The 24,353-nt window shown below is 43.6% G+C and overlaps 1 protein-coding gene across 1 annotated transcript in view; it reads left to right on the top strand.

Annotated features, from left to right (window-relative positions):
• Positions 1-24,353, top strand: part of DENND2B (DENN domain containing 2B) — a 212,496-nt gene that overhangs the window by 126,282 nt on the left and 61,861 nt on the right. The window contains 1 exon segment of the mRNA XM_043970649.1: positions 13,988-14,092. Coding sequence (XP_043826584.1) covers positions 13,988-14,092 — 105 coding nt within the window.

The following is a 24,353-nucleotide window of genomic DNA, read 5'->3' as shown; positions in this document are numbered from 1 at the left end:
GAGGGTATTGATCCAAGTTGAAAGGAATGACCAGGAGGTGTTATGGTGGTCAGTTCTAGACCATCATCAAGTTCTGAGTTTTGGAGTGGTGGCCTTTTATCCATGGAGGAATGACCTTTATCAGTTCAGTATCAGTAGGAGAGCTGGAGTTTATAATGTCTATCAAACAAGCAACCGGTATTTACTACTTGTCTATTATGGATAAAGCTTTATCAGTCACTAGAAATGTAAGTGGAGGTTGATAAGGGTCAGGGAGGAGGCTACGATCAAACTGAAGACTGCCCTGATCAAATTAATAACATTATAGAGTACGGGTCATCGTCAGGCACTGGTCAGCTTGGAGACTTCCACAATCAAATTGAAGGGATGCAGTAGTAAACTCTTGGTGACTGTCCAACTGAAGAATCAGCCCCTCTGTGTGGCCCATAAAAGGTCTCTGGGGATTTCAGGTTTTTCCTTCTTCCATAGCAAAGGTGGGGTGGGGATTCTTTCTGCTCCTTCCATCCAGGAGCAGGGATGGTAACTTAAGGATACTCACTGATCTGAAACACACACCCCTCCATGGTAAAGGGGGAATGTTTTTATTTTTGTTTTGAGGGGGGATGTTTTGAATTCCCCAGGCACGTCTCTCCTGGCCTACTTCTCTGCATCACTGGGCACCGTTGGCCGCATTCTTCCCCTCTCAGCTACACCCTCCTCTTTGGGTTTTTCATGACTTTGCTCCCTTGTGGTCCTGTCCACCTGTCAGACCATCCTTCCTTAGTGAGGTCTTCACCCGTGTCATGTCCACTAAGGCTCTGCCCCTATCAGCTTCTCTTTTTTCTCTATCCTCTTTCACCTGGGGGTCTCATAGGCTTCCATGGGTTCAGTTATCATCTTTATGCAGAGGATCCTCAGTGCAATATCTGACTCTGGTTTACTTCCTTGGGATGGGGGGAAGGGAAGAGGAAAGGGAAACAATCATTTATTAAGCACCTGCTGTGTGCTGGGCACTTTGCTAGGCACTCTATCAGGCCTTCTTACTGTTCCTTGTACATGGCACTGAATCTTGGGTCTCTGTTCTTTTCTATTAGCTATTTTCCATTCCTAGGACACTCTCCCTCCTTACTTCCATTTCTTGGAGTCGCTAATTTCCTTCAGGGCTGAGCTAATTTTCTTTTTGGAGGCAATAGGGGTTAAGTGACTTGCCCAGGGTCACATAGCAAGTAAGTGTCTGAGGCAGAATTTGAACTCAGGTCCTCCTGACTCCAGGACCGAGCTCATTCTACATGAAGTTTTTACTTTATGTCTTCAGCTGCTGGTGCCTTCCCTTCAAAATCATCTCATATCTTTTTGTCTGTACCTATGGCTAGAAGCAGCTCTAACACCTCTCTTGGTTCATGTTTGTTGTTGGAACAAACTGAGGCATTGGCAAGTAAGTCATTGAACAGTTAACAAAAGGAGGTCTACTGTGCCTTAACATAGCAAGCATTAGCTTCTCTGGACGTGGCTCCCATGTCACCACATGGAAACATGTCTGTTTTCAAAAATTCACCAAGTCAGAGGGGCCCTGACTACACATGAGGGAGACTGTTTACGCCCTTAGATGATTGAGAAACTTCATCAGGGAAATGGGCTAATCAAATCTCTGTTTAGGGAAAACTATAACCTTTGTCCCAAAAGGGAAGGAAGAGGGCTGGGCCTAACCCGTGTTGTGAGGATTCACTGCTCGATATTGGTCCTTTCACACCTATATATGTCTAACAGTAGATAAACTGATGCTGGGTCCTGGGACTGGGGCACTGGATCCATTCCCTTTCCACTGAAGGGCCCATCTACTTTGGACTGCATTCAGGCTGGGGAGAGCTTGGCAAGGGTTAGGCTACCCATTCACATACCCTTCAGCTCATTATATCCCTGCTCTGACATCATAAGAAAAACTACTTATAGGGGGCAGCTAGGTGGCACCGTGGATAAAGCACCAGACCTGGATTCAGGAGGACCCGAGTTCAAATCTGGATTCAGACACTTGACACTTACTAGTTGTGTGATCCTGGGCAAGTCACTTAACCCTCATTGTCCTGCCAAAAAAAAAAAGAAAAGAGAAAAGAGAAAAAAAGGAAAAGGAAAGGAAAGAAAAGAAAAGAAAAGAAAAGAAAAATTACATATAGTTTTCGTTTGGGCTCATTTATAGAGTCTCCCCAAAGGGGTGAGTCTAAAAAAATACTTAAAGTACAACTCACAAAAGAAGTGCCAAAAGAATCCAGAAGCGCACAGTGCTTATGACAAAACTTAAGCAATCAGTAGCTTAAAATGATTGTTACAGTCTGCTGGGCCTTTGTGTCACGAATGTGGAAAGATGGAGCATTATCTCAGTTCTACACTATACAAATAACTCCTCTGCCAATCCAGGGGAGGGCTTGGGCTCATCCTCCAGCCAGTTTATTGTTTTTTCCCGAAGCTCTGGAATAGTTGCCAAGGACGCCTCCCCTTGATGCCAGTCATTTCTGACCACAGAATTGAGGTCTGCTGAACCTCTCAAACTCACAGAGTGGCCTCCAAGTCTGGACATGTCCATGGTGAGTTCAGTACTCCTTCACTTAAGATCAAAAAAGAGCAAATACAAGATGCCGTCCCAAACCCAGGATCTGGCTCACCTAGGGCAGGACTTGGGTTTTAGCTACTATAGGCTCAGGCTTGCCCCCTTTTCTACCTCCCCTTCCCCCGCCACTTCAGAGCAGTGTAGTGAAAGAACAATATTGGCTAGATGGGAGAGTCAGAGAGAACCAGGCTCGAGGTCATTCCCTAATTTTAAAATTCTTTTAGGCATTGGTTCTTCTTACTCAGTGACCGTTAAGGGGAGTGGGTTATCATCCCAAAGCACCAGGCCCCCCAAGTGCTGAGTCACATGCAAATGAACAGGTGGTCTTTCTTGCTAGACTCTTAGCCCCTTGAGGCCAGGGACCGTTTTTGCTTTTGTCTTGCTCCTCCACTTCCTATCATACTGCATCGAATATAACAGGTGCTTAATGTTTCTTAGGCAGCTAACTGGTGTGGTGGACAGAGCCCAGGCCTAGAGTCAGGAAGACCTGAATTCAAATCCAGCCATGTGAACCCGGGCAAATCACTTCACCCTGTTTGCCTCAGTTTCCTCATCCATAAAATGAACTAGAGAAGGAAATGGCAAATGACTTTAGTATCTTTGCCAAGAAAACCCCAAATGGGTCAGGAAGAATCTGACAGGACTGAAGTGACTGAACAACAATCTTTCTTGATGGATTTTGTTTTTAAAACAAGAATTCAATAGGTAGAGTAGAGGAGAAAATAAGTTCCAGGTGTAGGAAATAGTGTGAGTCTAAAGGAAGAAAAGTGGGAAAGCTCAAGAAGTATGCAGGGATTGGTGAGATCCTTTAGCCTATGTTTGAAAGAGGAAATGGGCTCAAGAGACATGTGAAGTCCTCAGGAAGACATAAGTGGATGTGATTCCCATGAAATGGGGAAAAAAGGAGCCGCCTTGAAGAAACCACTGCTGATTACACGGAACTTGACCCATTCACGTTTTATGAAGACACGTTCAGAAGAGGAAAGGGCTAATCACGGAGGAGGAGGTGCTCATGAGAGGAGCCTGCTCCTGTAAACACCATCAGGACGTGTAGAGCTTGGGCGGGTTGGGTATGGTGACAAGTGCAAGGATGACACCAATGGGGTTTCAGTTTGTTTAAGCTATGTTGGGGATAAAAGGAGAACAAGAGAGAAGGTTTAGATAAATGGAATGATCATAGATGATGGTGCAGAAGCTGCCTTCTCGTCTCTTCATGTATTTTCTGTGTTTCCTTCCAAGAAGAATGATTGCTGGACTGGGAAGGACACAACAAAAACGGGTAGGAGGGAGCAGTGATCTCGTAGAAGTGAAGAGGCATCTCGCTGCCGGGCCTGGAGACATACGCAGTCCAGAGGACACATTGCTGAGTCACTGTCGGTGATGTCTGAAAGCTCTTGGAGAAGCAGAAAGTGTTGCGGGGCTACAGCCGGGCACATGTTATCCAAGTTTTCCTGAGAGAAAAAGAGTTCAGTCAACTCTAGACCAGTGAGGTGAACTTCTCTCCCTGCAATCCTAGAACACATTATTAAAGGGACGCTTTGTGAGCAATGAAGAAAGGAGGGTAACTGAGATCACTCAGCATCAGCAGGGCTTCATCAGGAAAAGGCCATGCCAGGATTTCATTTATTTGTCCATGTAAGAAGGGGAAGATAGTTAGATTTCAGCCAAGTATTTTGACAGTAGTGTCTTCTGTGTTTATGAGTAAAATGGAGGTCTCTGAGCTCTGGGAATAGTCCTTTTGGGGAGATCTGGAACTAATTGACTGTTTGGACCCAAAGAGCAGTTGTTAATGGATTAATGTCAGCCAGGAGGGAGGTCTTCGGTGGAGAGCTCCATGGAGTTGTGGCCCGTGGCCCAGTGTTGTTCAACATTTTTTATCAACAATTTGGATGAAGGTATAAATGTCATGCTTATCAAATTTGAAGCTGACACATACTTTGGAAGAATAGCTAATGTATCAGATGACAGAGTCTGAATCCAAAAAAAAGTCTCTATGGCTTTGGCAACCAACAGGCAAGCAACCATCATTTATTAAGCAGTTATTATGTGCTAAGCTCTGAGGATACCAATATGAGTGTGAAGAAAGACAGTCCCTGCCCTCAAGTAGCTTTCAGTCTACTTCAGGAATAAAAGGGAGCTAAAAAGCAAGAGGAAGAGGGAAAGAGAAGGTATCTGCCCAAAGCCTGGTGGTGGTCTGAGAGAGTCAGCAATTGGGGGATAAAGCACAGCCAACCTGGGTCTCTTCCTAAAATGCAAGCCCCCTGCAAGACATTCACCAATGGGAGAAAAGGGCTGAGGAGGCCCCAACAGCTGAGGGAAGATCTGGGCTGGGAATGCAGTTGAGACATGGTGGTGAGGTCTGAGAGATTCGTACACACAACATGTAATAGGCTAGAGAGATGGGCTCTGTTGATGGTGTTGTAGCTTAATGAGGTAAATTTAAAGTTCTACTTTAGATTCTAAAAAGCAACTTCCCAGATGCCAGGATTGGGAAGAGTGTAGTTAGTCAACAGTGTCTTTGAAAAGTGTCTAGGGGGTTTTGGCAGACTAGAAGTTCAACATGAGTCCATAGGGTGATGGAGCCAAAAGATATGTTTGCTCTTCTAGGCTACATTAAGACAGGTCCAGGGTTAAAAAAAAAAAAAAAAAGGGTGGTGATAGTTCCCCTGTACCCTACCCAACATGCCTTGTGAGGACCATTTGAAGGAAATATCTAGCAAGGGAAGAGAAGGTTTAGAGGGTGTTACAATAACTTTCATTGATGACTTGAAGGGTTAGCATATGGGAGAAAGATTCATTTAGCTTAATGTGGCCTCAGAAGGTGGAACTAGGAACAATAATGGAGTGTTTCAGAGAGGCCGATTTTGTCTTGATAGAAGGAAAGAGCTACCCTATGTCCCTGGGACATAGAGAATGCTCCATTTCATTGGAAGTCTTTGAGAAGAGGATGGGTGAACACTTTAGGGGGATCTTGTAGAAGAGGGTCCTTATTGAAGTATGGGTTAGACCCGATGGCCCCTGGGGTTTATTTTAGCTAGCTTTTAGGTTCTGTGGGTCTACATTGCTGGAAATGCATGGAGACAAATAGTCCAAGCCATTAGCAAGATATTATTATGATGATTATTCTATTACCAAGAAAGCTACTATCCTGAGAAGCCATGGAAGGGTTTTGAACAGAGGAGTAACTTGATAAGATGAATGCATAAAGGTATTCATTCTGACAGTGGTGTAAAATGATGGATTAGATCAGAGAAAGAGTGGCCTTGGAAAAACCAGTTTAGAGGCTCTTGTGGTTTTTTGGGTGATGTCAGTGAGGGGCCTTTATCAAGGTGGTGTCAGTGAGAATATGAAATAAGGGATGGAAATGAGAGATACGGGGAGGGTGGTGGAGAATTGATGGGACTTAGATATGAGAGGTGAGAGAGAGGAGTCAAAGGGAACAGGAGGGGTTTGATCATGGGAGATTGGGCAAATGTTAGTACTGCTAATAGAAATAGTGAAGTCCAAAGTAGGTGTAGATTTAGGAGGAAGTCAGTGAGTTCATTTTTGGACATGTTGAGTTACAAGGACCAGGGAGATGTCACAATAGACAGTCAGGATAAGGAATGATATCAAATAATACCATGTCATTTCTAAATTTTGTATCACTCCATTGCCCAAAACAATATTCATCATTCAGTAAGTATATGTAATATTTGTTGATGTAGGAGATGAAGAGCACTTCCAGAAATGCAGAGAGGCCCAAGAGAAGGATTCTCTCCCTCCCCCCCCCCCGAAAAGACCCATTTTCCAAATAGTAAGAGTAAGGCACAGACTTATTCAGCCCTTTGAACCAACCTGTAACCATTGTCCTTCTAAGAGAGAACACAGCTTGTAGGTAATAGAATTCTATAAATTAGGGCAGGGAAAATGCCAAAAATCCAAGCTGAATTTAGCTAGATTCGTTGTTGAAGAATATAGGGATTAAGGGGGCAGCTAGGTGGCGTAGTGGATAAAAACCCTGGATTCAGGAGGACCTGAGTTCAAATCCGGCCTCAGACACTTGACACTTACTAGCTGTGTGACCTTGGGAAAGTCACTTGACCCCAATTGCCTCAGAAAAAACCAAAAAAATAAATTAAGGGGTTTTTTTTGGGGGGGTGGGGGTGGGGCGGTAAGATGTGGTGGGAGGGGGGAAGATGAGACACAGAGAGACAGAGACATGAAGAGAAACAGAGACGGGAAAAAAAAACAACCAGTAGGATGAGGCTGAGCAAGGACCAAGGGCTAGATTTCTCAGCCTGGCATGCAGTTATATATGGTCTTTTGATGTCACCTTGGAAGCTCTGGGAGAGTTCCTTTGGATTAGAACTGCCCAAGTAACCCTTACCCCACTTTATTCTTATGGGAAGTATTTAAATACAACTTGAGGCTTCTACAAAATCTGTTTTTGCTGAAGTGGAGACAGACCATCTGGTAGGAGAAAGAAAGAACTAAACACTTAAAACTTAGGCCAAAAACTTGAACTCATAATTTTGTTTTGAGGATAAGGTTGGAAAAGGAGGCATCTGGGAATGGGTGGGAGGGAACAGAAAGGGTTCAGTGAGAAGAAAATGGAAAGAAATCTTGAGTCTTCTGAGTTTGTTTCTTTATGGTTGGGACTGCATCTTTCCTGGAGCCTAGAAAAGCAGTGTCCAGTTTCTCAGCATTCTGTTCCCTACCTACCTCTTTGCCCACCCTATTATGCCTGGTTCCACCAGCACCAGAGTTCAGTATGATTGGAGGGCCCCTCAGATACAGATTCTCAAGAAAACAACCCATTAGTCAAAGGAACTCAAAAAGAAAGCCATCAGAAGAATAGGAAGAGCATTTCAAAGACCTGCCCTTCTGTACAGAGAGGAAAATAGAAAAAGACAGGATGAAATTGACTTGGGTAGATACATGGAAAGGAAAGAAATAGATTCTTGAAAATGTTTCCCAGAAATGGTTGTTGTTGGAGGGGCTGTGGGAAGAAGACAAGTACACTAATGCATTGTGAGTAGAGTTGTGAAATGGTCCAAACATTCTGGAGATCAGTTTGGAATTATGCAGGAAAAGTGATTGCACTGACTGAGCTCTCTGGTTCACTAATCCATTGCACTATTGAGCATATACTCCAAGGAAGCTGAAGACAGAAGCAAAAGGTCTTATCTATATATAAAAATATATTCAGGGGCAGCTAGGTGGTGCAGTGGATAAAGCACCGGCCCTGGATTCAGGAGGACCTGAGTTCAAATCCGGCCTCAGACACTTGACACTTACTAGCTGTGTGACCCTGGGCAAGTCACTTAACCCCCATTGCCCCGCAAAAAAAAAAAAAAAAATATATATATATATATATATATATTCATAGCAACACTTCATGGTAGCCAAGAAAAAAAATGGTTGCCCATCAATTAGAGAATGACTTAAAAGCCTAGATGAAGATAATGGGATGTTGCTGTATTATTGTGCAATGAGAAATGATGGATGTGAGGAATTCAGAGAAACGTAGGAAGATTTGTATCATCTGATACCAAAATTCAAGAAAAGAATGTACACAGTCACTCCAACATTCTAAGTGAAAAAGATAAAAATGAAAAAGATAATAAAATAAGGAAACTTAAGCTGGAGTGACTGAAAAACCAAAGAAGGTCAGAGAAAACAGATAATGGGACATACCTCGGTTTCTCTCCCCTCTTCTCTCCTCAATGGCAGAATGGCAGATGCTTTCTAGGACAGAACTTTTTGCCCGCTGTGTTAATGCATCCGTGATTTGATTCCATTTTGTTTCTCTATTAAGGTGGATTGCTCCATTTTAGAGCTTGTGATAGAGAGGAAAAACTGTGAATAGTGCAACATTTTTGAAGAGCAAATTTCAAAAGGCTCAGTGGAAGGATAACCAGAACTCTTTGGATTGAAATTCTACAAAGGAAGTCAGCTCAGGAGGAGCGATGGAAAGCTTCCAAAAATGAAATCATGGAAGACACGTAAAGAGGAAGCATTTCTGATGAGGAGCAAAAGGGGAGTTGTCTAAAGGGACTGATAAGGATTTACAGATTGCTCACCAAGTGACTTAGAATTTCTTTTTTTTAAATGTACAAAAGATGGAATCAAAGAGAGATACAGAGGGTGAATTGTGGCATGGTTGGGAGTGCTGAGGCTCAGAATAAGTTGAGATTGGTGAGGAAAGCTAAGAATAACAGGATTTTTTTTTTTTGTGGGGCAATGAGGGTTAAGTGAACAATTTTTAGCATTCGTTTTTACAAAAAATTTTTGAGTTCCAAATTTTTCTCCCTCCTTCCCTTCCTCCTCTCTAAAACAGTAAGAAATTTGATAAAGATTAGATATGTGCAATCATGTTAATCATTTCCATCTCAGTCATATTGTAAAAGAAGAAATAGACCCCCAAAATGAAAATAGTGTACTTCAATCTGCATTCAGACTCCATAAGCTATTTCTCTGGATGTGGATAGCATTTTCCATCATTTCCATCAATTCCTTTGGAATTGTTTTGGATGGTTGTATTGCTAAGAAGAGCTAGGTCATTCATAGTTGATTATTGTACAATGTGGCTGTTACTGTGTTCAGTGTTCTGGTTCGACTCATCTGGTTTGGCATCAATTCATATAAGTCCAGGTTTTTCTGAAATCTGCTTGCTCATCAATTCTTTTTTTTTTCTTTTTTTTTTTTTTTTGTGAGGCAATTGGGGTTAAGTGACTTGCCCAGGGTCACACAGCTAGTAAGTGTTAAGTGTCTGAGGTCGGATTTGAACTCAGGTACTCCTGAATCCAAGGCCGGTGCTCTATCCACTGTGCCATCTAGCTGCCCCCTCATCAATTCTTAAAGCACGATAGTATTCTATTATATTCGTATATTACAATTTGTTCAGCCATTCCCCAATTGATGGACATTCCCTTGATTTCCAATTTTTTACTACCACAAAAAGAGCTGATGTATATACTTTCCCCTTTTTTATGATCTCTTTGGGATACAGACCTGGAAGTGGCATTGCTGGATGAAAGGGTATATACAGATTAATTACCTTATGACCATAGTTCCAAATTGTTTACCAGAATGGTTGGATCAGTTCATATCTTCACCAATGGTGCATTAGTGTCCCAATTTTCCCACATCTTCTCCAACATTTATGTTTTCCTTTTCTGTCATATTAGCTGATCTGATGGGTATGAGGTGGTACCTCAGGGTTGTTTTAATTTGTATTTCTCTAATCAATAGTGATTTAGAGTGTTTTTCTCATATGACTATAGATAGCTTTGATTTCTTCTGAAAGCTGCCTGTTCATCTCTTTTGACCATTTATCACTTGGGGAATGACTTGTATTCTTATAAATTTAACTCTGGTCTCTATATATTTGAGAAATGAAGCTTTTGTCAGAGACACTTGACACAAAAATTATTTTCTCAGCTTTCTTTTCCTTCTAATCTTAGTTGCATTGGTATTGTTTGTGTAAAAAACTCTTTAATATAGTCAAAATTATCTTTTTTACATCTCATAATGCTCTCTATTTCTTGTTTGGTCAAAAATTCCTCCTTTCTCCATAGATCTGATAGAGAAACTATTTCTTGCTCTCCTAATTTGCTTATGGCAGCACCATTTATGTGTAAATCATATACTCATTTTGACCTTATTTTTGATATGTGGTGTAAGATGTTGGTCTATACCTAGTTTCTGCCATACTGTTTTCCAGTTTTTCCAGCAGTTTTTGTCAAATAGTGAGTTCTTATTCCAGAAGCTGGAGTCTTTGGGTTTGTCAAACACTAGATTACTATGGTCATTCACTACTGTGTCTTGTGTACCTAATCTTTTCCATTGATCCACCAGTCTATTTCTTAGCCAGTGACAGATTGTTTTGATGATTACCACTTTATGATATAGGTGTAGATCTGGTATGGCTAAGCCATCTTCCTTTGCATTTTTCATTACTGATTTTTCATTTTCACTATCGATATTCTTGACCTTCTGTTATTCCAGATGAATTTTGTTAGAATATTGTTTTAAAACGCACAAAACAAAATACATGGAATTACTCTGTTTCTTTCAGGATACCACCAGGAGATGGTTCCTTGACTCCTGGGTCCATTCTTCTACCTCCATAAAAACTTTGAGGAGGTTGTGACAATGCCTGTTGAATCCTTTTACGAAACTTTTCAAAAAAAAAATTTCTAAATCAAAGTTATCTCAAATAAACAGAGGACATGCTGCCCTTCCTGTGATTAAAAAAATCAAGTAGATGGAAGATATTGTTTTGAAGTGTAGTTATTAAAAATGCTGAACAGTTTTGCAGGCCACCTGCTCTGCCAGATGACTAAAGTCATGGTGGATGGAAGGGGCACCGCCTGGATCCTCCCCTCTCACTGACTGGCAGGGGTTGGCAAGACACATCATGCCAGCTTCTTCACAATTATAACATTCAAGGGGCCTTCAAACCACCTCAGTTCCTGCCCTGATACACAACTTTGACACTTCCTAAAGGACTGCATTTTAATGTTTTATTTTTTAAATTGCTGCCTTTTGCTTTTCTATCACCGTGATTTTTGGATCTATTCCAACCCACTCCTCACCCTGGGAATTAAACTATATTTTATTACATCCCATGTACTAAAGGGGAAAAAAAAGCAAAAACTACTGATACAGTGACTACATCTAACAATAATGTGACCCTCTGCCCTCTTAGTACCCTGAACTACTCTGGGACTGTTACTAATTTTCCAGTTAACTCAGTTTGGCTTTCTATGAGCAATATTTTCAATATTGATAGCTGGCATATAATCTTTTTTTTTTTTTTTAGTGAGGCAATTGGGGTTAAGTGACTTGCCCAGGGTCACACAGCTAGTAAGTGTTAAGTGTCTGAGGCCGGATTTGAACTCAGGTACTCCTGACTCCAGGGCCAGTGCTCTATCCACTGTGCCACTTAGCTGCCCCTGCTGGCGTATAATATTAAGGTTTGCAAAACTCTTTAGAACTAGTTCATCCTCAAAACCACTCTGGGAGGTAGGAGCTATTCTGCCCATCATTGGTTAAGTGACTTGCCTAAATTCACACAGTTTGTGAGTATCTGAGGCTGCATTTGAATTCAGGTCTTACTGATCCCACATCCAGAGCTTTAGCCAATGCACTGATTTCCATCCATCCTTGTATTTGTTGCATATATTATTATGTGGTCCTACTTATTTTAAACTGTACCATCAGTTCATATAAATGTCATCTTTCTCTGAATTCCTCTTATTAATCACTTTATGTTTTGGTGGGGCAGTGGGGGTTAAGTGACTTGCCCAGGGTCACACAGCTAGTAAGTGTCAAGTGTCTGAGGCCGGATCTGAACTCAGGCCCTCCTGAATCCAGGGCCGGTGCTTTATCCACTGCACCACCTAGCTGCCCCTGAGCAGCCATTCTTAAATTAAACTCTACAGAAACACTGACATTAGCCTACTTTCCCCTTTCCCCAAGAAAAAAGACCCTAGGAACTTAAAAGCTCTCAGAGAACATGTATTTCATGTCCCCTATGGAAGACTAGTGGGCACCATCATGAATTAGAATTCTGTTTATGCATCTGAAATCAAGACTAATTATTTTAAGGGAAATAGATGCATGATTAAGGCTCTTAGTGACCATAGATATGCATATTTGTGGAAATTAATGATATTTACCACAAATTTCATATAATTTTTCATCAAATAATTATTGAACAAGACAAGCAAGGCCCTCTGCTAAATGCTATATAGAAAACTTGGACACACTTCTCTGGAGTTTAGTCAATTAAGGGAGATAACATCAACTAGAATCTAAAAATGTGCAGAGGTGTCAAAGGCAGGTTAATACTCCAGATCAGATTAAAATGCAATTAGGAAATATTTAATAAAATAAATAAAAATACAGTAGAACATAGATAATGTTAATATGTGGTTTTCTATGGGGCTGCTAGGTGGCACAGTAGATAGAGTACTGGCCCTGGATTCAGGAGGACCTGAGTTCAAATCTGACCTCACACACTTGACACTTACTAGCTGTGTGACCCTGGGCAAGTCACTTAACCCCAATTGCCTCACCAAAAAATAAAAAATAAATTTAATTTCATTAAAAATTTTTTTAAATGTGGTTTTCTAAGTCAATGTCTCAAACAGGAATTCTTAAGTGGCAACCCTTTCTATTACAGTCTGATACCACTGGATTAGAGGATAGGAATATCCATTCCCTCTGGGGATCAGGGAAGGGTTTTCCTGGAGGAGATAGCATTTAAATATTAAAAGAGATTAAAGGGGATGCATAGGAATTGGACTGGTGGCATTTGGCTGGGGATGATCAGGGGGAGACAGAGGAGGGGGGAAAAGACATTCCAGGCAGAGGGAACACTTTGAGCAAAGGTGAGGGTGTCTTTGGATAATAGCAAATGAGTCCAATTTGTTTGGAAAGTGCGGTTCATAAAAGGGAGAATCACTGGAGATATAATCACAAAGGCTAGTTTGGGCCAAGTCATAGAGGGGCTTAAGTGCCAATTAAAGGAAATCAGATTTTAATAGGTAAAGAGTCACTGAAGGTCTTTGAAGTGAGCAAGAAGGGGTGACGTGATTAGAGCCGGAATCACCGGCATTTAGGAAGATTACTCTGGCAGTATTGTCTATAGCAAATTGGACAAGGCTGGAGACAGACCCTCCCATCAAATTAAAGGCAATTGTAATACTCCAGGGGAGGAGCAATGAGGGCCTGAGCCAGGAGGGGACTGTGTAAATAAATGGGCAAAAAGGGACACATTCCCATTCTAGAAGTAGCAATGATAGGGTTTACCACCTGATTGGCTGTGAGGAGAGAGGAAGGAATCTGAGGAAGGCCAGTCTTTGAACCTTGATGAGTGGGCAGAGGGTGGTGTGTTTCACAGCTGATATCACCTGGAAAAACATGAATTTTTATGCATATGATGTGACATAAAGAAAGACCCTTGGGGCAGCTAGGTGGCACAGTGGATAAAGCATCAGCCCTGGATTCAGGAGGACCTGAGTTCAAATCGGGCCTCAGACACTTGACACTAGCTGTGTGACCCTGGGCAAGTCACTTAACCCTCATTGCCCCACCAATAAAGAAAAAAAAAGAGACCCTTAAGCATAAACACAATTCTAATAATGTATAATGTCTAATGATATCACATCATCATCATTCTCCCTCACTATGGGGCATTAGAGTTCATTTTTGACTATGGTTTCTATATTGAGAATGGATTTCATATTGTATGCATATGTGCTTCTGTGGGTTGGCCTGTCTGCCTCTTATGCTGTCACACTTGGAGTTGATGCTTGGTTTAAAAGGTAGTTTTCCAGGCCTTCTGAAAAGTATCAGAGGTACCGGCTGACCAACTCGGGATTCTGTTTCTCATGCATCCTTTCTCCTTTTCAGGGACTTGCATTCACAGAGAGCCGAGATGACCATGACTGCCAACAAGAATGCCAGCATCACCCACGGAGCCGGAGGCACTAAGAACCCCCGGGAGACCCTGGGCCGGTGAGTGGGGAGCTGGTGTCTTCAGGACCCGGCCTGGGAGATAGCATTGTACAAATTAGCCATGGCCCTTGGGATCGAGAGGTAGCAGGACTGAGGTCCAGAACCCCTGGGAATAGTTGGCCTGGACCCCAGGGTGAATAGAGTAGTGGGCAGCCTTATCAGGTTTTTCTGCGAGCAGAAACAGGTGAGATGGGTTGTAGCTGGCCTGGGTTATCCAGTGGTACATGCCATCTCCTGCCCTAAGATGGTTGTCAAGGATCAATCATCTCCAAGAGAGCCTAGCAGATAAGTGAGTTAGACCAGAGCCCTTTCCTCTCCCCTGGAGGTTTGAGGGATAGGGTGAGCAATAAATAGCAGATGCTCTACTCTGCTTTACTTTTTCCTAAGATAATCGAAGCCTGGGGGACACAGCAGACATATCAATGTCTGTTCCTTTCTCCATATCCTGCTCTCAGTACTTGGTCTGAAAAGGTCAGGCTAGAGCTGGTGTACTTGTCTGGGGGGTCCTCTCTGGTTGGATGTTGGTCTGGTCCTTTGCTCTAAAGCTTCCCCAAAACATCTGATTCAGAAATGACTCTCATATTGGTAGTCAGTTGTTTCCTGTTGTTCTTGAGCTATGATTTCATTGATTTGAGGACTCCCAGGGAGGAAACTCCCTTTACCTAAGCAGATGCCTATTCTACACCCTTTAGTCTTAGAGTTGCCTGGGGCCCTGAGAGGTTGGGTGATTTGTTAGGGTCACACAGCCAGTACCCGTCAAAAGCAAGACTTGAGTCTAGGTCTTTCTGACTCCCCAGTCTAACTACAGAGCCACATTGCCCCTTTTTTTTCTAAGTGTTAGGAGAGTTAGGGAATCTGTGATGCAGAACCCAAACCTCTGGGCTTATGAAAACCAGCTTTAATCTTGCTGGTGCCTTGCTAGTCTATGCTTTCGTTCTTCTCCCTATGTAGCGTCTAACCTGGAAACACCAGAAATTAGCTTGTGTATGATTCTTTACAGAAAAGGTAAAGGGCCCCCACTTTCCTGCAAGAGTTGGGGCTAATCGGGGCAACTAGGTGGAGCAGTGGATAGAGCACCGGCCCTGGACTCAGGAGGACCTGAGTTCAAATGTGATCTCAGACACTTAACACTTACTAGCTGTGTGACCTTGGGCAAGTCACTTAAGCCCAATTGCCTCACCAAAAAAAAAAAAAAAAAAAAGAGCTGGAGCTAATAACAACACATTGAGTATAAAACAGTTCTTACCAAACCCAACAAAAAATGAAAGGAACTCTCACCTGTATCTGTATAAACATTCAATACAACTCTCCCAGTCCTTCCCCAGAGATCAGCCCAGACTTACACTACTATCTTGGTTACCCAACCCAGCCCAAGGGGAAAGCACTTGTGCTTGGCAAGAGAGCCAAGCATCCGGGCCCTCCAGTGAATTTCATTTCCTTCAGGGACCTAGATAGGCCTCCAGATTCCTAGTTCTACTCTAGGGTTAAGACCCTTCCTTAAGTGGGGAAGAACAGGGGGGCGATTGAGGACCAACTCTGGAATTCTAGGATTTACATAGTTCACACAACTCACAGCCATAATGATGGGCAAAGTCTGGGTTTGGCTCATGGTTCTTGCTCTTCCTTGGTTCTAGCTCCTGCTCGGTCCAGGAATTCCATTACTCTTTTGCTGCTGCTTTGGGTTTTCACTTGTCTCCTTCCTTCCTTCCTTCCTTCCTTCCTTCCTTCCTTCCTTCCTTCCTTCCTTCCTTCCTTCCTTCCTTCCTTCCTTCCTTCCTTCCTTCCTTCCTTCCTTCCTTCCTTCCTTCCTTCCTTCCTTCCTTCCTTCCTTCCTTCCTTCCTTCCTTCCTTCCTTCCTTCCTTCCTTCCTTCCTTCCTTCCTTCCTTCCTTCCTTCCTTCCTTCCTTCCTTCCTTCCTTCCTTCCTTCCTTCCTTCCTTCCTTCCTTCCTTCCTTCCTTCCTTCCTTCCTTCCTTCCTTCCTTCCTTCCTTCCTTCCTTCCTTCCCCTTTCTCTTTTATACGGAGCCCACAAGCAGAATTTTCATCACCCTTCTACCTGCCCATCCTCCACCAGGCCCCACTGCATTCCAGTTCCTGCAAGTATCCCTGTTGTAATGCAGTTGATTGGTGTGGTGGTAAAAGCCAACCTGATATATTACAAGAGTGTAAATATTGTGATTTTCCTTGGTTTGGGTGTAACTGTCCCAGGTGTAACTCTGGGTTGTGGTCACTTGGTGGTGTTTTCCAGGTGCCTTCTTGCTCCCCCAATCATACATCCTTCTGGCTGTTAGCTTTCAGTAATTAATGACCTCTCCTCACTGGATTCTCTAGCATTTGACGCTCTAGAGTTTGAAAATGCCTACTGTGTGGCTTGTGGGAAACTTCTGACACTGGCTGTGCAATCCTCTCTCTGCCACAGCTTCTTCATTTGTGAAATGGGGTTAATATTATTAATACCTAGCTACCTTATGGTGTCATTGTGAGGATCGAGTGAGATAACATGTGTACAGTGCTTTGCAAACCTTAAAGCACTCTGTAAATGCTTGTTGTTACCATCATTATCTTTAATATCATCATTATTATCAGGAGGAGGAGGAGTAATTACACTGGTAGAGAGAATCTCATTCAGGAATTTCCAATATAAATGAAATCATAGACCCAATCCCTATTCCTGCCTTGTGTGCTGGGTGCTGGGGTGTTGGAAATAAAAATAAAACAGCCCCTGACTTCTACATCTTATTGGGGCAAATAGGAACACATATAAAAAATAGGAAATATATGCAAAATAAACACAATGCAGTTTACAGGGTTGCAGGGACACTGTGCCACTCGGGAGATGAGGAAAGGCTTTAATAATGGTGACTTGTGAACTGAGTTTTGAAAGAATGTAGGGAATCTAAGAGGTAGAGGTGAGCAGAAGGATGCATTACAGGCATGAGGCACAGCCTGGGCAAAGGCACGGGGACAGGAAATAGAATGTTATGTATGAGGACCATTAAGTAGACCCATTTAGCTAGAACATGGACTATGTGAAAAGGTGGGTTGGTTCAGACTGTAAAATATTTTAAATACTAAACAGAGGAGCAAAAAGGGCCTCACTGAAGCTTTTTTGAACAGAGGAGTGACATGCTTTAGAATTATCAATTTAACAGCTATTCGGGGGCCAACCTGCAGGGGGGAAGACCAATTAGGAGGCTATTGCAATCATCCAAGCAAGAGGTAATGGGGGCCTGAATTAGGGTGATGGTTGTGTAACTAGAGACAAAGAGATGGATTATTAGAGACGTTAGTAGAGGTAGAATCAGCAACAATTGGCAACTAATTAAATATGGGGAAATGAGGGAGAATGAAGCATGACCCTGAACCTGGGTGACCAGAAGGACCATGATGTCCTTGACAGAAATAGAGGGAAGGTGTGGACTTTCTCAGGAGTGGAGCAGGAGCAGTGATAATTCTATTTGGGGCTTGGTTGAGTTTGAGACGCCTATGGGGCATTGACAGAAATGTCTAAGAGGGAGTTGGTTATTTAGGATGAGAGCTCAAGAAAGGGATAATGGCTGGATATATAGATCAAGGACTTGGCTTCTTGAAGATAATTGAACCCATGGGAATTGATGAGATCACTGCAAGAGAGGGGCTGTAGAGAGGGAAGAGGAGGCGGCTCAGGACAGAGTCTTGAAGAAAACCCATGCAGAGTTAGGGGGTGGGGTATGGATGGAGATCCAACAAAGGAGAATGAGAATGAGTTGGGAAAATCGATGAAAGGTAGAGTGGGAGAGAACAGTGTCGTGAAATGTCTGGAAAGGGAAAGAATATCCACAACATGGCACTTGGCTCTCAAATACTGGAGGGGTGGGTCAAGAAGGAGGAGGACTGAGAAAAAGATTTGGCAGCTAAGACAGAGCAGTGGAAACTTTGGAGAGAGCAGCTTCAATTGAGGAATGAGATCAGGAAACGGAGTTTATAAGGCGTTTAAAAGCCAGTAAGGAGAGGAGATGGAGGCAATGGATGTAGATAGCTTTTGCAAGGAGAGAGATCTTTAGGGAATGGTATAGTTAAATGAATTTTTAAAACTCATTAAGGTTAAATGAGCTTTTGGCAATGACAAGGTCAAATGAGCTTTAAAATGTGGGAACCCTGCACATGTTTGGAGATAGAACTGAATGAACCTGTGAAAAGGAGAGATTGGAGACGGTGGGGAAAATCTGCTGGAGAAGATGAGGAGGAATGGGATAGAGGGGACCAAAGGGGTTGGGCTTAGAGATGTGAAGAGAATTACTTGTTTACCCAAGACTGAAGGAAAGGGAGAGAAAATGGGAGATGATCTCAAGGGCTTTGAGGTGGAGACAAATGGAGTGGAGGAAGTTCTTGGGGTGTGTGTCCCCTGCTTTTCTGAATCAAGTGTGAGGAGTGGATCCTCTGCTGAGAGATGAGGAAGACTTGGGGGAGGGGAGCGTGGGAGGTTTGAAGAGAGAGATTTGGAACAGTCACTGTGAAGAGTAAAAAGATTGGCTTATAGCAGTGAGGGCTCAATTAAAGATTCAATAATATGAAACCCAGTCTCTGGGTAGCTTCTGGCCATTGGTCTCCTAAAAGCTGTTATCACCTCTTTCCTCATCTATTTGCCACAGACCCCCTACTTCATCTCCTTCCCTCCAGTCCCTCCTTCCTTTTGTCCTTAAAATCATAGACCGGGGCAGCTAGGTGGCGCAGTGGATAAAGCACTAGCCCTGGATTCAGGAGGACCTGAGTTCAAATCCAGCCTCAGACACTTGACACTTACTAGCTGTGTGACCCTGGGCAAGTCACTTAACCCCCATTGCCCCCCCCAATCATGTAAAATCATAGACCAGCAGATCCAGAATTGATCTTAGATAGAGATCATCTAATACAACTTAAGAAACAGGTCCTGAAAGGCAGCGGGACTTGTCTAAGGCCAAGTTGTTAGTAGCGAAGCCAGATTCAAAGCCAGGTCTCCCAACTCCCAAGCCAGTGTTCTGTCCACCATGCTGCGTACATCACCACCAGATCAATCTTCCTAAAACACGAGTCGGGTATTGTCACTCTCCTGCTCAGAAATCCTTGTGGGTCTTCATTCTTGCATTCAAGGTCCTACGTTGTCTCCCCCCAACCTACCATTCTAGGCTTATCTTGTCCCACTTCTCCTACACATCTCACCGTTCTTAAAGTTTGCCAAGTGATGTTGTACTTTCCCACTTCTGTACCTTGGTTCTTGTTGTTTCCCTTGCCTAGAAACCTCTCCCCACCTCTCCTGTCCCCCAGTGAAACCCATTAAGGCTCAGCTTAAGTGCCGTCTTCTCCTGGACCCTGAGCCCTGAACCATCCTTCCTTTATTGCCCTGTAACACTTGGTTCAGAACGTTCCTATGATCCTTGTTAAATGCCTTATGTTAGAGCCATTTGTATGTTTTATCTTCCTTACTTAGCTATAAACTCATAGAGAGCAAGGAGCCAGCCTTGTATCACCTTGTCTTATGCAGCCCCAAGCAGAGGGCTCTTGCCAAGGAGTGAGTACTCAGGAAATGGAAAGAAGGAAGGAAGGAAGGAAAGGGGGCGGGGGGAGGAAGAAAGGTCAGAGAAAAAGAAGGAATGAGGAAGAGAAGTGGGAGAGTGAGGAATGAAGGGGAAGGGGGGAAGAAGAGAGAGGAAAAGGAGAGAAGGCGACACGAATGAAGAGGAAGGGAGGGGGAGGAAAAGGAGGAAGAATAGTTGGTTAAAGTGGATAAGAGACCTGAACATAGGAGGGTTTGTCTTTGCACTACAGCAGCATGTCAGGCCCAGCTGACAAGGTTTTGGCCCTGGGCTCTGGGCTTCCCTTTGTAACATTTGCTCCAACTTCCTCTCCACCCCTATTTATACCAGCAGGCTGGGTCCCTAGACTGTGGCTACTATATCTCCCCTCAGGGTCCTAGGGGACCCAGCAGATCTAGGGGGGAGGTATTTTTCTAGTACCATAGCTTATAAGCACCCTCAAAAGTTTCCCATTCCCTCCATCCCAATGATAATGTTTATATCTGTCACCAGACTTAATTAACTTTTAAGAAACGGTATGTTATAAAAATAGCATATAGTAAGAACAGTTGGTACAAAACATCCTCCCAAAAGTCTGTGACCCACTCGGTTTTTTGGCACAAATTATATTTATTTATTGATTGAAAAAATTTTAATAAACATTTTTAATTTAAAGTTTTGAGTTCCAAATTCTATTCCTCCCTTCCCCCCCCCCTTAGGTAGTGAGCAATCAGATATAGGTTTTACATGTGTAATTATTGAAAGCATTACCATATTAGTCATTTTGTATAAGAAAAATCAAATAAAAGAAAAAAAGAAATAAAGTGAAAATACATGCTTCAGTCAATATCAGTTCTTTCTCTGGAAGTGAATAGTCTGCTTCATCATTAGTCCTTTGGGATTGTCTTGGACCATTGTATTGCTGAGAATAGTCAGGTCATTCACAGTTCTTCATCAAATAGTCTTGCTGTCACTGTGTACAACATTCTGGTTCTGCTCACTTCACTGTGCATTAGCTCATATAAATCTTTCCAGGTTTTTCTGAAATCATCCTGCTTGTCATTTCTTATGGCACAGTAATATTCCATCACGATGTAACCCACTCTTCCACCAGTGTATATAGAGTCAAGGAGGGAGTGGTCTCCACCTTAGAGCACATGGCATAGGGGGTAACTCACAGTTCCTGGTGGTCCTCTTACTGGAGTCTTCAAGCTGTTCCCCCTAGGAATGCTGTAGCTCCCTGTAGTGTGTCCAATTCATTCTTGGCCCCTGATGTACAGACATTGCTGCCAGCTTGATGCTCCTGGGACTGCCCGTGAAAAGTCTCAATCCTCAGACTTTCTGAAGTTCATGAGGTTCTCTGTTGGTCAGGGGAGGGGGAGGAGTTAGAGACTCACCTCCTTCTTCCCTTTCCCTCCCTATAAAGGGCTCTTGAATGTGAACTAGCTCCTAATGCTCTTGATTGATAGTTTGATTGCCTCGTGGTGTTCTCACCTGGTTAAGGTAGTTACTTCAAATGGGGATCTTTGATTCCATAGAGATGTCTAGGCTTTGTTCACACCTGGTCAGTATATCTGACTGGTTCATTCAAGGGGCCTTGAGTGACACCCCCACCCCTTACACCATCCTGAAAAGGGAACAGGAGTAGACTTTAGCATTTCCCATGAGCTGGGAATGCTCTAGGGGCCTTCATGCCTGGCACAACAACTCCCAATGGGTGTGCAAGAGGAGGGAGGATCAGATGGAGAAAAAAAGGCTCCGCCTCTCACCAGCTGTCCCTGGTCTCCTTATAGCCTATTGAATGGGTGGCTCTTCCTACCTCTGTGTGGAGTCAAGTTCTCAATCCCTGGAGCATCAAGAAGGATTTGCCATGTCCAACATGCCCTTTAACCAAGGGTTGGCTCGTGGAGCTCTGAGAGCTGTGGCAAAGGTGGGAAATGATTGATGAGAACGCAGGCCTTCATTCCACCAGGGTGGCCCGGAGGGCTGCTCAGAGTGCAAGTGAAAGACTATTGGACTTTTCTTTGGGGCCATACTTCTCTCCCAATTACTCCCCTTGAAGATCTGCCCTGAACTCATCTCCCCCATGAAACTTTTTCAGAGTAACCGGTTACTTCCTTACCACAAACACGCCAATCCTCCTTCTAGTCACAGCCCTTCTAGTTCTGGCTAGAATTGTGTTGGAGATTGTTTTTGTATTGTGTGTGTGTGCCCTCTCTCCCCCATTAGACCTTGGTACCCCCAAGAGCAAGGACTTGGGCAGACTCTTTCCTGGGTGTGGCTTCTTGGTAGGATGTTCAATAAGGGCAGGTTCTGACCCATATTCAGAACAACAGACTGGACTCCTGCCCTTCCTTAGTTTGGAAAGACAGCTGGGCAGAAGTCAATTCACTTCCCACCTTCCCTCATAACTGAATTCCCCACAGGCTGGAGCTGGCTTGGCTGCATTCTTTCATCTGTGCCCTTGTTTGCTTTCTCCCGGATGTAGTTGGCACATGTGGCCTTGTAGCCCCGGGGCTTGTGACAGGCAGGCTTGATGGTTTCTTTGTTCAGCAGACTCCAGCTAGTTTGGGGCAGAAACTGGGTAGGTTTGTCTCAGTGGGAATGGACTGAGATGCCATTCTGGCTGGAGTCTCCATCCTTCCAAGTGAATAGGAGGGAACAGTAGGGTTAATGGTTAATACCCAGGTAAAGCCAATGTACGGGAATGCCTTGACATGGGGGTGATGATGGGGAGAGCCTAGGGTGGCACAAAACCCAAGTGAGACGCCCAAGAAGCTCTTTGTTCAGAAACAGCCAACCCTAATACAAGTTGAATTTCCAAATGCTTTCTCACCCAGGTGTTAAAGGTAGCCTCCCCAGTGGAAAAGTCCCTGGCTGGGTTTGCCAATAAATGGTGCATCCCCTGCCGAGAATTCATTGTCTGGGTGTGTTACCTGAGAATCTACTATGTCACTAACTCGGGAGCTGGGTCATGTTCTCAAGGGGAGCCGTATCATTGGGAGTGCATGTATTTGTTCCTACATCTTACTCTCTGGCTTTATCTCTCTGTATCAGTGTCTCTGTCTCCATTTTTCTATTTCTTTCCACTTCTTTTACTCCTTTCCTCTTGAGCCTAATCTCATATTTTCTCAGCCTTTCTGTCTCTCTCCATTTTTGTCTCTCTGTGTCTCTCTCTATCTCTATTTATGCTTCTCTCTGTCTCTGTCTCTCTCTTGCTGTCTCTCTGTCCCAGTCTCTGTCTGCCTGACTTTTTTGTCTCTTTTCCATTAGCCCTTCTTTTTGTCTCACTCTTTCACTGTCCCTCTCTCTTGTTTTCATTTTCTGTCTTTCTCGGCCATTTACTCTTTCTGTCCCCTTCCGCTTTGATTGCCCTTCCCTTCTGACTGATTGTTTCTCTCCATTCTTCTTCTCTGGCTTGACCACAGGGTCACGTCGACATCACAGAAAAACACAAATAGAAAACCAGTCATGTGCTTCATGGACATTCTTTCCCCAGTAAGCCACACCCATGAAAATCCCCAAATCAGACACCTCTGAGCATGCAGGGCTTGCTGTTTGCCAGGGGTCAGGTCGAAGCCCAGCCAAGTTCTTCAGTGGGATCTCGGCTATTCCAATCGCCGAGCATGATGGATATTATTTAATACCGGTTGGCTTTTTACTCTCTCAGCTAGAGTTTCTCTTCCTGGGTGACAAGTAGCAGCCTAAATGTTTGTGCTGGCAAAATAATTGTGGTGGTTTTGGTAGCTGTACCCAACTGGGGCAGATCGGCAGCGCCTCCCCATGAACAGGACCAACAAGGGAGAGCATGTTCATAGTGCCTGCCTCCAGAGGCCCTCTCCTCCACTCCCTCGAGAGGGAAGGAAGGGCAAAGTTGCTCAGAGGCTGGGAGGAAACCAATGCTAAACGTACACTCTCCTAATGAAATTTTTACACTTTATATCACAAAATCAGGTTGGAAGGGATCTCAAAAGCCGTTGAGTCCAGCCTGTACCAGTGCAAGAATTCCTTGTCAGCCATGAACTAGTACCGGCCTTGTCTCCCTTTGGGCTAGCTCTAATTGTTAGAAAGTTCTTCTTTTGGGGCAGCTAGGTGGCGCAGTGGATAGAGCACCAGCCCTGAATTCAGGAGGACCTGAGTTCAAATCCAGCCTCAGACACTTGACACTTACTAGCTGTGTGACCCTGGGCAAGTCACTAAACCTCATTGCCCTGCAAAAAAAAAAAAAAGAAGAAGAAAAGAAAAGAAAGAAAGTTCTTCTTTTAAACAAACTTAATTTCCCTCTTTGAAACTCGGTGCCTAGTTCTGCTCAGAGGAGCTGAGAAAAGCAAGTGTAATCCCTCTTCTGTGGGATAGTCCTTCCACTGTTTGTTCCCTTCTCAATCTTTTCTTCCTCAAGATGTTTTCTCAAACACCTCCAATTCCTTCAGAGATCTTTATGTGGCATGCGATGCCATTCACCATTCTGACTGTCTTCCTTTGGACAGTCTGCAGCTTGCTTCTAAAATACAGTGCTCAGAATAGAACATAATTATCCAGATAGGGTACAGAGCAGAATACAATGGGACCATCACCTCCCTAGTTCTAGATGTTATATCTTTTTTGGGGGGGCGGAGCAACAAGGGTTAAGTGATTTGCCCAGGGTCACACAGCTAGTAAGTGTCAAGTGTCTGAGGCCAGATTTGAACTCAGGTCCTCCTGAATCCAGGGCCGGTGCTTTATCCACTGTG

The sequence above is a fragment of the Dromiciops gliroides genome, chromosome 6, assembly GCF_019393635.1.
Source record: "Dromiciops gliroides isolate mDroGli1 chromosome 6, mDroGli1.pri, whole genome shotgun sequence".
NCBI lineage: Eukaryota > Metazoa > Chordata > Mammalia > Microbiotheria > Microbiotheriidae > Dromiciops > Dromiciops gliroides.
Note: the sequence above shows the minus strand (reverse complement) of the source record. Positions and strands in the feature narration are given on the sequence as shown.